This window comes from Sorex fumeus, unplaced genomic scaffold (assembly GCF_029834395.1).
Source record: "Sorex fumeus unplaced genomic scaffold, SorFum_2.1 ptg000010l, whole genome shotgun sequence".
NCBI lineage: Eukaryota > Metazoa > Chordata > Mammalia > Eulipotyphla > Soricidae > Sorex > Sorex fumeus.
Genome location: NW_026606067.1, coordinates 35,550,471 through 35,565,702, shown reverse-complemented (window position 1 = coordinate 35,565,702; position 15,232 = coordinate 35,550,471). Strand labels below are relative to the sequence as shown.

Below are 15,232 nucleotides of genomic sequence, written 5' to 3'. Positions count from 1 at the left end.
GGTGGCCAGATTCAGTAATTTCTCCTGATTGCAGCCTATATTCAGCATTCTGCATTTCCCTACTCTGGCCGCCATGCCATCTCTGTGAGAACGCTAAACTCCCCACAGCACTGCTTGGTCTTGGGTCTGCTCTGGGATCCATTTATTGGAACTTAGGACCTCAACTTATTTCAGATCTTTGTGCTCCTTTCTTTATTATTAAAATACTATGATTTACAAAGTTATTGGTAGTTGAATGTTAGGCATATAATATTTTAATACCAATTCCACCACCATGTAAATTTCTCTCCACCAGTGTTTCTATATTCCCTCTCGCCCCCAACTTGTCACCCTGGCAGGCACATTAGAAAGTTTCTTTGGTCTCAATTTAGATCTCATGTTATCTCATGTTGTTGAGTCTGTGTTTTCTATATATTCACCTCTTCTTATGCTGTCCTGATGCTGCTTTGTCCTGTGATTCCCCTGGAAGTAAATCTGGCTCCTTGTCTTCCCATATCCATATCTAAAGTTGATGTGGGGGGGTCTGTCCTGTTTTCCCTGGAATTGTGATCGGGGACCAAGGAGGTCCCTTCACCAAAGCGGGCTTATTCCTCTATACCCCCCCTTCAGCTCAAGGAATCTCTAGCTCCCCAGATTTCAAATGCTCACACATTGTATATTGGTTCTTGTGTGAGGGTGTGTACCCCAGGAGCAATGTGTATCTCCTGCCCCAGTCACAGAGTTAGGCTCACACATTGATGAAGAGAGGAGCTGGAGGAGAAAGATTTAACAATTCAGGGTCAATCTGCCACATCTGTAATTTCAGTGGCAACCTTACTTGAGTCATTTTAACATTGTACCAGAAGGATTTTGCTAGTCATTTTTTGTCTTGAAAAAAAAAATGATCTATCCATCAAGAGGCAATAGCATAATTTAGTTAAGCATTCACCCATTACTGAACATTTATTTCAAATTTTTAGCTATTACCCATAGCACCACTAAGACAAGTTTGTGAGTTTTGAAGGAAAAACTTATTTTTAACAGAAAGCCTGAGATTGCGATTTGATCAAATTGTTCTGAATTTAAGTGAATGGAGCAATTGCCTGTGTAATGGCTCAGTGCCTGCTCGCTCTTATCTTGCTTTTAAGATCATCAGTAATTCTGCTCAAGTCCTTGCCCTCAATGATTGCTCTCACATGCAGCACCCCGGGTTAAAAGGATGCAGCACTGCGGAGTAGAATCCTCAGCAGCTGCTGCTTGTCTTCTGTGTAGTGGACCAAGAATGGACACTGGCCATGCTGGTGTATAGTATTTTCCATCATTGACTTAAACTTACAGTGGAGTGGTTTGAACTCCCTCCCCCCAACCTCTTTTTCTGTAGAACCACTTGAAAACCCAAGTCGTGTTGGGACATCAAAAAGCAAATACCCGATATGTAATTGACAGTGTCCCAGGAATGCAAAATTTTATGTAAATGTTCTGGTTCCTGAAAATTAAATTTGCAGAAGTGTTTTTTTTCTGACAAGATAAGATTTCAGTATCCTATGCGTTACAACGTCTCCGTTTTGAAGTATTCTTGCTTTTGCAATACATAAGGGTAATAATGTATTCTATTATTTTCCCTCTCCAACCTCTCTTTCCTTCTCTCTCTTTATCTCTCTCTCTCCCTCCCTCTCTTTCTCTCCCTCTCTCTTTGCTTTTGGACCACCTCTATCTGTGCTCAGGGCTTATTCATGCCTCTGCATTTGGGAATCGATCCTTTCAGGAATCAGGGGACAATATAGCGTGCTGGGGATTGAATCCAATTCCGCCACATGCACTATGTCTGTGTCTTGCAGAAAATACAAGGCAAGAGCCCTACCTGTGGTACTATCCAGTCCTAAGAAAGGAACATCTTCTATGAACAAATTTATGAACACTTGATCAACACCAGCGATAATATCTCTACAATTATTCTAACAAAAGTGAAAAAGACAGTGGCTTGTTTGGATTAGCAGACACAGTGCATATTTATGATGAAATATAAAAACTTAGAAATATCTTGAATATATATATCTTTAAAGAACGTGCTTGGGGGTATGGTGCCACCAGCAGTTCAGCCTGTACCTGCAGGGTGAGTGCATCAGTCACCTGATGGTGCCTTCAGACTTTCTGATACTCCAGAATTGCCGCTGTGCCTATGGCCAGACCCCAACAACTTGGGACCAAGTTTACCAAGAAATTAAATGACCAAAAGTTAGGTATGTGGGAGCCATGCCCACAAACCTCCTCCAGCTCAGCTATACAAGCTCATTTATTGGCCTTCTTTGAGAGAACCGTAAGTAAATCTCGAAAGAGATCAAAAGCCACAGTTAATGTAAGACCCACGCGTGGCTGAACAGACCAGGGTAAATTGGAGAGGTGCGGGCAGGCCTGCTGCCCACCCAAGCAGAGGCCCCGGCAGTGCTTGATTCCACAACCTGAAATCGCTGCCATGCACCTGGGCCAACTCCACCGTCTCAGGATGGACCTCACCAAGTTATACTCTGCTGAAAATTTGGGTATGCAGGTTTTGTGACTGAAATCTCCAGGTTTTCTCGGGATCAAGTTGGGCTACCTTCCCCCACCTTCCTGTACTTACAGAAGCCTCAGCAGTCCCATCCACACCCCAAAGTGGCCCCCTGATTAAAAATCTATTTCAGTCTTCCTGTTCCAATAAATAACAAATGCCCTGAACAAACACCATGACCTCTTGGCACCTGTGTAACAAACCATAATGCACAGAAGGAAAAAGAGAGAGAGACCAAGAAAGAAGGTGCCTCCCATAGAGGGAGGCTGGATGTGGGAGGGTTGGGTATTGGAGGATGGTGGTAGGGAAACAGGGCACATTGGTGGCAGGAAATGTCCACTGGTGGAGGGATGGGTGCTGGATCATTGTATGACTGAAACCCAATTAGGAACAGCTTTGTAATGGCCTATCTCATGGATATTCAATTAAAACAGTTTTAAAAATTTTTTTAAAAAGTAATGTGGAGTTCATGCCCAATTCAATCAGCTTAATCAATGGCCGAATAAATAGCAGTACTCCTACATTAAGAAAAAGAACATACTTAGATATTATTATATATGTTGCCATGTAAGATAATAAATATAATAAAATTTGTTAAATCTAATTTTAATTAATGTCACAGCAACTAACACTGTATTGAAGGAATTGCAAGATATCCTGGTATATGATAAAATGATAAAAGTATTTTAAACATTTTTATAGAAGAAAAGAATATATCTATGCTTATACATGTCATAGTCTATTTCTATAAGAGCTTTGAATTGACAAGTAATAGAGAAAAAAATGGGACAAAGAACAAAAGAGTAAAAGAAAAAAATTAACATATTATCTACTTTTTAAATGTTATGCTATAGTCATTAAAACTTGTTGTTTATTTGACATTTTGCCACAAAGTGGGATTTTTTTTTTTTTTGGCTTTTTGGGTCTCACCCAGTGTTGCACTCAGGAATTATTCCTGGCGGTGCTCGGGGAACCATATGGGATGCTGGGAATTGAACCCGGGTCAGCTGCAGGCAAGGTAAATGACCTACCCGCCGTGCTGTTGCTCCAGCCCCAACAAGTTTAAGATAAAAATCACTATATAATCTTGCAGTTGTTTGTGTGTGTGTGTGTGTGTGTGTGTGTGTGTGTATCCATCCCAAATAGATACTGTATGCCAATATTCATTGAAACATCATTCACTCTAGCTAAAAGAAACAACCCACATGACCTTTGGCAGATAATTGGATAAAGAAATTATATAGTATACATATAGGAAATTATTCTGCCTAAGAAGGAAGGAATTCTGAAATAGACTATGACATGGATAAATCTTTTACTTTATTTTGTTAATGAGTGGTGCTCAATTATCACTCCTGCCTGCACTCGGGGATCATTTCTGGGAGCTTGAGGGGCTGTATGTGGTTCTTGGGACTGAACTCGGATCAGGGCATGTAAGGCAAAAGCGCCCTATCTACTGCACTATCAGTCTCACCCCTGGTATGGAGGAATCTTGATGAGATTTTCTAAGTGAAATGTCAGGAGAAATACCATAAGATTATAGTAGCTATATTAGTCAAACGGGTTTATTAAAGATTACAGAGAAAGAAAGTGGTGGAGTTATTTAATTATTGATTTTTGTTTGTGGTGAAGAAATGTTTTGAAATTACATATTACGATACTTTTACATCATGTTAGTGTAACTAATACCACTGAATGGTACACTTAGAAGTGGCTAAAATGGACATTTTAGTGTTGATCTATTTTACCATAAGAAATACATGGTAAATAAGGAATTCAAACAAAGTATAATGTAATTTAGCATAAAATACCCCATGAATCTTAACCTCTTTTCTACCAACAGCTTTCCAGAAACATTCTTCCAACTTAATCCCATCGTCCCAAGCAAATGGCACTGAGTATGAGCATGCAAGGTTCTGTTTTGTGTTTCTGAAGAGCTTCCCATATTGCCTTTGCAACCAATGTGTGCATCACTATTATGTGAGGCAGGCAGAGTGTTGAATAGATGCCCCCAGTCCCCTGCCCCAACCGTGTGCCCTGGACCTCAGTAGAAGCCCAGCTGGTTTGGACTGGAAAGTCCAGGATGACCCTGGGAGGAGCCAGTTAGTGACACTGGAAAACGAGCAGGACTCTGTAGCACAATAGGATTGCAGAGTAGAGTCTGGCTCAGAGGGCAGAGAAGCCAACCTTCCTTGTAGGACGTGAGCCTGAGCATAGGGCATACATCTCTTACCCTCATCTAATTATCCGTGCACTGGGGCCATCAGACTGAAGCCGCTTCTAGAAAAGCCATTGAGGCCAGGTGTCAGTATATCAGCGTCCAGTCTAATTTGTTTAGATTTTTAACATATTGGATATGAAGGCTGAGAAGATTGGAACACATGCCTCATATGTGTGGGAACCTGAGTTTGATCTCTGGCCTAGCAAACCCAGTTCCCAGTACTGTCAAGCGGTGGTCCCCCCCCCCCCAAACTATTTAAAGATAAAATACAGAATTTTCTGTAGAAAAATGTCTTCCATAATCGTTCTTCTCCTTCATAGTCTCTTTTACCATATATAAATGTGGGCTTTTACCTTTATCAAGCAGAGATAACACTTTTCATTTCTTATGGGATTTTCCCCACCAACTCAAACTGTGCTCGCCATCTAGTGATTAATCCATGTCATTACAGCAGTCTTCTCCAAATTCCTGTGTCCGAGTTACGCAGTTAGGCACATAGACCACCAAACTTAATTCCGTTGTCTTGCATGCATGCATGCACTCAAGCATATCTGTTCCCAGACTCCTGTTTTGTATGACATTCTGCCTGCACTGACATTCAGAAATATCAGAAATAAACTTTTCGAGAGTAGTGATAATATTCACATGGGGAGGGGGGAGGGAGTTATTAGGAAGAGAATGGACTTTATAGATTATTAAGAGAGGGATAGACATAGAAAGATTGCATTTATCTGGGGGATATAAAGTAACAAAATAGGAGATTAATATCCAAGACTAGTCGAGACCAGCACCAGGAGGATTACTCCATAGCTTAGAGGCCAACCGGACATTCTAGGGGAAAGGGCAGCTCAGATAGAGAAGGGAGCACCAAATAAAGGGTGTTTGGAGGATCCTCCCAGGAGGGGAGATGCATGTTGAAAGTAGACTATGGACTGAATATGTTTGCCACTCAATGCCTCTTTTGCAGACCACAACACCCAAAAGGAGAGAACAAAATGGATTGCCCTGCCACAGAGGCAGGGTGGGATGGGGGGATGGGGGTGGGAGGGATACTGGGACTGGTGGTGGTGGAGAATGGGCACTGGTGGAGGGATGAGTACTTGATCATTGTATAACTGAAACCCAAGCACAAAAATTTGTAAATCTACAACTGTACCTCATGGTACCTCATGGTGTTTCACTAATAAAAATTAAAAAATAAAAAAGAAGATTTAATAAGTAGGATTGATTAAAACTTAACCAGTACAGTACCATTGTATGAATGTAGACCCTCAAAAAAAGGGATGTGATTCCTTGCCCACAGGCAGTCATTTCCCTTCTATCTTATAAATGGAGAAGAGCGATTAGATGCACTTCCCTTCCTAATAGTTCAACATAGTCTCATAGTTTCTTAATTTCTGAATGCAGATCAAGGTAAGAATCTGCACTTCTCTATTGCATCACTGAGTACCAAAGGCAATGCAAAGACTTTTCATTTGGAGTCTCACTCAGCTGGAAGAGTGAGCTGAGAAATACAGTCTTACAGTCAACGCAGAGAATTGAAAACTCAGCCTGACTCATTAAGAGTCCTCGTGAAGCCAGGATTTTTCACCCGAACAAGAATTTTACACCTAAATTAAAAATATTAACAGAGGTTATTTCTGCACTGGAAATATACTGGGACCAGTGTGTCATTTTGCTACCGAAATCTAGACTGCAGAGATGCATTACTTGACAATGGTTAGCTATCTGAGCTGAGCACTATTGGATACAACTTGTTATACATAAACTCTTAAGATACTATACTGTGGACTAGGGAGATAGTATCGTTGGCTAACCCCAGCTAGATCTTGATCACCACAAGGTCCCTGAACACTGCCAGTACATTGCCAGGGTGGCTTAGGTAATTTCAGCACTGCATCTTTGAGCTCACATTGAACCATGAGCCTGGCTAGCCAAGAGTCAATGGGAGGAGCCCTTGGGCCTCTTAAGTATTTTTTAGGAGACCACGTCACCCACCCCGAATCCCCAAAGAAAATACTGTTTTTCAAAAGTTTGTTAAACCTTTTCCTTTCCCGGAAGCACGCAGCCACAAATGGCCACATCTTACTATCTCATTCTTGCTTTGACAAACTGGCAGGCTACGAGTGTAGCCTGCCCACGCGGCAGAGTCTGGCAAGCTCTCCATGGAGTACCTAATATGCCAAATACCAGTAACCATGATGATGGGTCTCATTCTCCTAACCCTGAAAGAGCCTTGAATGTGGCACTTTTTATAATCTCAGGGCTAGGACGAAGGAGACATTACTGGTGCCTGCTCGAGGCAATCGACAAACAACAGAATGATCGTGATTGTGATCCTGTTAAACCTTCCACGCCTAGTCTTCATGGTATCTAGGCAGTTCTTTCTTGTAAAGAAAAGGAAGGACTATGCTCTAGAGACAAGGGTACAATTGTCATTCTACTGCCAAGTTCAATTTGTATTTTAGGTTGTCATGAACTGTTACCCAGATAATAGCTTCTGTCCTCCAATACACGGCACCCACCAGACCTAGATATGCGACAGAATGCTTGAAGCAGACAGTTCCTTCAGTCTCAAAATCCATGTTGAACCACTTGACTGTCACTTTAAACTGCTACTATATCTTTTACTTTAGTGAATAACTATTCATCTGACTTTTGCAGGGAAAACCAGAGATACCGGGTATATGTTGTGATACCACTCCTGCCAGGTTTTGAAGGAGACATTTCAACTGGTGGAGGAAATGCTCTACAGGCAATAATGCACTTCAACTACAGGTAGCTATGTTCTAAAATGGTCTTTTTTTCTCTTAGTTTTAATCAGCCGTTCAGGCAAACTGGTGAAAGGAATGAACATGTTTCTCCAGATATAGTAAACATGGAACAGATGAATCAGTAAATACTTCATTGTACTTTTGTATCTTGGCTTTGTTTACTGGTTGATAAATTTCAAATGGGACCTAAAATCATTAATTGTGGGCCATGACTACCTGACAAGAATATGAAACTAAAGTATTAGTCTCTTATTCCACTGGTCATCTTTGTGCGTCTTATCTCACTTTTTAGAATACGTATCTTTACTACATAGTACGTGTAGAGAATTGCTATTAAATATTGTGTGTGTGTGTGTGTAATGTACTGAAATGTAGCACTGTCTTCCCATTGTTCATTAATTTGCTCGAGTGGGCACCAGTAATGTCTCCATTGTGAGACTTGTTGTTTACTATTTTTGGCATATCGAATATGCCACGGGGAACTTGCCAGGCTCTGCTGTTCAGTTGGGATACTCTCAGGAGCTTCCTGGGCTCTTTGAGAGGGACGGAGGAATCAAACCTGGGTCGGCTGTGTGCAAGGCAAACACCCTACCCACTGTGCTATGGCTCCAGCCCCTATCTATAGTATAGGTATTAAAATGTCTTTAACCAACCAGATAGCTATTGAACATTCCATATTCTTTCCTGTAAGTTGAGAAAAGGAAAATGTGATTTTTGGTTTATATATATATCAATATATTATATATATGTGTATGCATATATTTATATATTTGAAAGTATATATGTTTATATATGTGTACATATATATGTATGTGTGTGTATATATATTCACTTAAATGAATCTAGTACAGAGACTTCTGTCTTCTGCAAGTGAAGTACTATCAGGAGTTGAGTTCTTAGTGAACCAGCAAAGAAAGGTGGTATAGAAAGTTCTGGGAGGGAGCTGGAGCGATAGCACAGTGGGTAGGGCTTTTGCCTTGCACGCGGCCGACCCGGTTTCAATCCCCGGCATCCCATATGGTCCCCCAAGCACTGCCATGAGTAATTCCTGAGTGCAAAGCCAGGAGTAACCCCTGAGCATTGCTGGGTGTGACCCAAAAAGAAAAAAATAAATAAATAAAATAAATTGACTTCTTTTTAAAAAAAAAAGTGCTGAGAGGACAGCAGTCAGTGTTATTCTGGGTCACGTAGCTGGGAAAGGGACAAATCTGGGCACGATCACAGCTCCCACTTAGGAGCTCAGTAACCTGAGATACAAAAGTACTTCACTCAAAATCACACTCTTAATCAGAACAGGGGCCAGCCCCTGCAGAGTTTCTTTTCTTACTGCCCGCTTTTCGGAGCCACATATATTTTTCATCTTTCCTGTCAACCTCACTGTGGGGTCTCGATTCCACAAGCCCCCTCAGGCCCATGTTTAAAGTAGGTAAGCAGGGCTGGTGCGCTCAGTGCCTAGGTTAAATGGGAGGGGGTGGGCAGATGCCTTCCTGCTGTGCCCAGGCCCCCTAGACGCACCCCTCCCAGTCCGTGGTCCTCTCTGCACATGAGAGCGTATCTTTATGGTGGGAAAGTTTATTTGTTTTTCAACCTTCTTGTTTCTGGCTTTTCAAGCTGACTTTCTGCCGTAGTTTCAAGGGAAGCATTTTTTTTTTCCATTTCTTTTTCAGGCAGATTTGCCTGGTTACACTGTAACAGGGCTTTAACTGTTTTTTGTTCCGTGCACTTGTACTGAAGATTTTCCCATTTCTAATATTATCTGATTTATAACAAGCAAAGCTTTTCAAGTATTTAAGGCACTGACATAATGTTTAATTAGATTTTATCTGCTTCATTTTCCATTCTAATATTATTTTTGGAATGTTGTCAATCGTAATTATTTCTATCACTATTTTCTTGGGTTTGAACCAGCTGAATGAAAAAACATGTTCCGCTTTTGTTCAGCAACCAAAACTATAACCTTTTATTATGCAAAAACATCTCTGTTTGTTCGCATCATCTTTAATAATATCAGCAGTTCCCAGGCATAACTGTATTTTTAATTACTTTCATAGAGCAAACAGATGGGGCATAGAATTTTTTATTTTGTCAGTGTTTCTAATTCATTGGCTATTTTAAGAGTCTTGAGAAACAAAGTCATTAGCAGAGTCAGCTATTAGAGACCATATTTTTCACTTTTAAAAGGTTCGCTGACTTTACAGAGACAGCCTAGGTATAATAGTTTAGTTAATTCAAAATTTCTTTGCTAAGTGTTTGCCCTTTCACGTCTAAAGCAATGTGACTCTGCAAGTATGTGGATTGGTTGAGGCATTCTAAGTTTATATTGCTGCCACCAGGTTTTCTAAGGAGAAAAATTCATTCAGAACCATCGACTAAAAATAACGTCTCCTTTTGAAATCTGACATCTTTTTTTAACTTTTCCATTTGTGCATCTCAAAACAACTACCTTTCCCCATCAGAAATATTACAAAAATGATAGTGATGTGTTTTTTTTCACTTAAGAATCTATATAGCATCTCCTCATAAAAGCACTTGTTCTATTTTCACTTAGATAACAATTGCACTCCATGGATATTGCAGTTGGGATTGCTTCTATTGAAACGTCTATGATTATAATAATTTTTTCTATTTTCAGAACCATGTGCAGAGGAGAAAATTCTATCCTTGGGCAGTTAAAAGCAGAACGTAAGTAACTGCTTTTTCTCTTCCTCCATGGTAGTTATTGATAATAAGTAATCACTAAAGTGTGATTATAGGTTTCTTTCCACAATGATCGCCCAAATATGTTCAAAAGATGTAAGTTGCTTACATGAGAATAATTAAATTGTCTGATCTAATGTTCAAACGAAGACACCAAATTTGAAATGCAGAGGTCATTTTAAAAATGAGACTTCGTTTATAATTAATTTTAGTTCATTTATCGTCATTGCTTGGATTTCTAAAGTATTTCAAAGGGTGGTATTTGTGTTTTATCCTGTGATTTTTCTCTATTATCCTGGGGAGAAGTCAGGAAAGGTGTTTACTTTAAAGTTGAGGTCAGAGATGCTATAAAGTCAATAAGAAACTAACCCTAAGTACAGCACATAGTAAGTGCTCAGAAATGCACCATGCTTGTGCTATAGGTATGGGAAATTCTACAAGAATTTACTAAATGGGAAGCAATAGTACAATAGTACAGAAGCTGTAGGAGAGTATGTAGCGCTCGGATTTTGCATGTATCCACCCCCTCCCCCCAAGGTGAATCCCGGGCACCCATATGGTGCCCTGAGTATCACCAAGGGTGATCCCTGAAATTCGAGTCAGGTGTAAGCCCTGAGTATTTCCAGTTATGGCCCAAAACAATAAACAAACAAATAAATAAAGAAGCAACCAAACTAACTGTCAGCAGAACCCAAGTTATTCTCTAGGTTGGGTCTAGATTGGAAGGCCACATTGAAACGAGACTTAAGACAAAACCAGGTTGGTAAAAATTTCTGATCTCTGAAGCAAACCCATCAAAGTCATATTTATAGGAATATTGATTTGCAACTGAGAAGGAATAGAAAGTAAGAATGGTGCCAAAGGAGAGTAAATGGTGCATTGGTAATGAAAGGAGGAAGAGTTATATATGAACAAGAATGAAAAAAAAACATTAGGGGATATAAAAGGAAAAGATCAAGGAAAATGTCAGATAATCCTTAGAGTTTTAACCCTCTTCCCAGGAGAATGACGCTACCCAGTCAGTTTGGAAATGCCAATAGAAGTCATCATAATCGCATAGTGTCCTGGGATATGTCCTACAGCTCTTCCATAAAAGTCTGTTGATATTTATGAACGAAATGTGGTTTTATACTAGTGGTTTTCTGAAGATATACTGGGTGATGTATGAGAATGTGGGGATACAATATTCTATCTTATCACTGTATCACTGTCATCCCGTTGAACATCAAATTACACAAGTGGGCACCAGTAATGTCTCTATTCCTCCCAGCCCTGAGATTTTAGCAGCCTCTTCTTGCTCGTCTTTTCCCAATGATTGGAGGCCTTTTCAGAGTCAAGGGAATGAGATCTATTATCGTTACTGTATTTGGTATATCGAATAAACCACAGGGAGCTTGCCAGGCTCTGCCCATGTGGGTGGGATACTCTCCGTAGCTTGCCGGGCTCTCCGGGCTCTCCAAGAAGCATAAATGGTATGACTTAAAAATAAGAAATATGAGGCATCTGTGAGAATACCAAATAAGAACCTCCAAAAATCTACTTCTCTATCAAAATAAAAAATCATTGACAAAAAATGATCAAAATCAACTTTCAAAATTCTGGAGATTAAATAGTGAAAGGAGTAACAATATTATGACAAAGTAATCTTGGCTTAAAAAACTTAGTGAGTTTTGTGGTGTTTTAACTTGCACATATCCATCCTTTTCCTCAACTCCACAGATCTCTTACAAACCAGTAATTTTTCAGTAGAAAATTATTGAAAAGTAGAGATAATACAAGGGCTATTGTCTTGTATCCTGCTGACTCGTTTGAACGTGATGTCCTGAGCACTGCCACTTGTGGCACAGAATCCCTGAGTGCCACCCCAAAACCAGAAATAGAAAGATTAGCAGCCCAATAGGGATAAAAGGAACAGGCTTAGTTTTATGGTCTGCTCCCCTAGCAGTTTTTAGAAAATTATCATAGCATAGCATGTAGGATGTTTTCCTTGCACACAGCCGGCCCTGTCGACCTGAGTTTGATTCCTCTGCCCCTCTCGGAGAGCCCAGCAAGTACAGAGAGTATTGCACCCACATGGCAAAGCCTGGCAAGCTCCCCGTGATGTATTCGATATGCCAGACCCAGTAACAATAAGTCTCACAATGGAGACATTACTTGGCCCACTCGAGCAAATCGACGAACAACGGGAGGAGAGTGCTACAGTGCTATCATAATATGACCTAATTTGCAATTTAAGACAATTTAGCTATGTTCAGAGGCTAATGGAAACCATATCTAAAGAATTATAAACAATGTCTTTCCAAGCAAAGATTATTTCAAAAAAGAATTTTTAACTAAAAAATTGGTTTTTGGAAAGGTTACTCCCAGTCATATTCAGGGCTCACCAAAGCTATATCCAGTCATGCTTGTGAGGGGAAGAGCATGAGGATTGGTGTCACATTTAGGTAAACCAAGGCATATGCTTTACCTCTTAAGTGATATTCTCAGACCATAACAGATCACCTATCTATCTAAAATTAAAAAACTTACAGTGCCAGAGTGAGCAATAGTACAGTGGGTTATGTGCTTAATTTGCGTACCACCGACCCAGATTCTATCCTGAACTCCCTATATGGTCCTCTGAGCCTGCTGGAAGTATTCTCTGAGCACAGAACTAAGAATATGGCTTGAGAACTGCCAATATGGTTCCCTGAGAAATGGAAAAAAATACAAATCTAGAACTGGGAAGTATAGGAGTTGACATGAAATGCCCTTTAATAGCAGATTGTTGCAGAAAGAAGACTCATCTTAAATATGGGTTGATCATCTAATCTAAGGAACAGTTAGAAAAAATAATGGAAAAGTAAAAGAAGTATGTCTCAGAGATAAGTCAATTTTTTTCATACCAACAAATTGTCATATCAGATGTCATGCCACATACATGGAATGGGAATCCCAGGAGAGAGGAGACAAGAAAGTACAGTTAGCATATTTAATGACTAAAAACTTCCCACATTTAATGGGAAAAGTACATATTCAAAATGCTCAATGAAGTTCAAATAGAATAAACTGAGAGTTCCACACCAACTCTCATTATAACTGAATAATCAAAAGACAAAAATAAAGAATCTGAAATTGAACGGGAGATCAAACAATATATGCCAACGATCCAATTATCCTCAGTAAGATTAAGATTCAAATTTTCTTTAAAATCATGGAATTCAGATTTCAGCATAATGATAAATGAAAAAATGGAAAGAAAAGATTATTAACCAAGAATTACACTTCTAGCAAAACTTTCCCTCCAAAGTCAAGGAGACAGTAAGGCATTCTACAATAGAGAATTTATTGCTAGCACACCTTCTTTATTAAAAAAATGCCAAAAGGCATCCTTCTAGCAGTAATAAGGAGGTAAAAGACAGTAATTTGATTCTTCATAATGAAATAAAGAACAGCAATAGTGTTAACTACTTAGGTGAACTTAAAGATCAATGATACATATATTTTCTGGTTTTGATCCTTTTTTCTTCAATGTTTATTAAAAGTCAGCTGCATAAGGGAATAATTTTAAATGTGTGTTGATGATAGGAAAGCTTTAGACCAATATCGCTTATGCATGTAGATACCATATTCCTCAGTGAAATATTTTTAAATTGATTTCAGCCATATAAAAATAACTGCATTTTCACCAAATGGGATTTATTCCAAGAAAACAAGATTGGTTTAATAACTGAAATCAATCAACATAATGCACCCAGTTTATAGAATGAAGAGCAGAGGCCACACAATCATCTTGCTGGACATAGAAAAATGGACTTGATAAAAATCTTAAACCCTTTCCTGATAAAACACACTAAACAAATTAGGAAGAGAAGAAAACTTTCTTAAGCTTGTAAAAGGTAACAATCAGTACAAATGGCAAGCATCACTGAAAGCCTTCTCCAATACTAACAGGGTTAGGATGTCTATTCTTGTCAAAATTGTACTGGAGAATTTTAGTAAGAAAATTCAGCAAGAAAAATTAAAGATAGGGAAGGAAGGGTTAAAACTATCTTTTTCTTTTTAATAAATGACATGATCTTGTTCAGTAAAAAAAATCTTAAGTATTTTACTTGTATATGTTTGTGTGCATGTATGTGTGAATATACATATATATATGAATACACACATGCACGCGCACGCACACACATACACATACCCTTGACAAAATTAAAAAGTGAATCCAGCAATGTTGTAAGATCATGCAGATCAATATACAGAAGTCAATGGAACTTCTGAAGTTTGGCAATGAGTAAGCTCAAAATGAAATTTAGAAAGTAATTCCATTTACAGTAGCATTAAAAGAATAAAACATGATTGACTCTTGGACAGTAAACTAGTTAGAGGTACATGCCACCCAAGAATCAAAAATCGCATACAACTTATTTATAGTTGAGTATATCAGATTCAGGATGGGGGGGGGGGATTATTCAACATCTATGACTGGCTCAGACTGTGAATATGAAATGTAAGGGGTGAACAATTCTGATGTAGTGATCCATGAGGAACCTAAACTTCTTGCTTGTGGTCAACTGTTCTTTTTGGGTTGGTGTGTTGGTAGGAGCGCTAGTAGTGATCTCGGTCAATCCAACTAAATGCAATGTGATACTATTGGTGCTAGGAATTACTCAGGTTATACTGGCAGTGGTTGAGGACCTCCCAGATCACACAGGTGACCATGTGGTGACAGGGATTGAACAAGGAATGGCCCCATATAAGCATGAATTAACTCCTGTACCATCTCTCTCACCCTGGTTATTTTCATAGAATTATGCTAGCTAATTCTTAAACTGATGTGAGGCTTTTAGAATGGATAAAACAATCTTGAAAATGACAAGCAAATTGGGAATCTCACATTCCTAATTTTAAAACTTATTATAAATGTACAGTAGTAAAGACAGTGCAATGCTAACAAGATTATATGTGTTTTATATATATATATGTATATATATAATAGGTTAGAAGAACCAAAGAAAATCCCTAAAATTATGTTCA

At 39.1% G+C, this 15,232-nt stretch overlaps 1 protein-coding gene across 2 annotated transcripts in view; it reads left to right on the top strand.

The window, feature by feature from the left end:
- Positions 1–15,232, top strand: part of PLD1 (phospholipase D1) — a 226,047-nt gene that overhangs the window by 167,408 nt on the left and 43,407 nt on the right. For both annotated transcript variants that reach the window (XM_056110701.1, XM_056110700.1), the window contains 2 exons: positions 7,413–7,526; positions 10,155–10,204. In XM_056110701.1, coding sequence (XP_055966676.1) covers positions 7,413–7,526; positions 10,155–10,204 — 164 coding nt within the window. The remainder of the gene's footprint in view (positions 1–7,412; positions 7,527–10,154; positions 10,205–15,232) is intronic.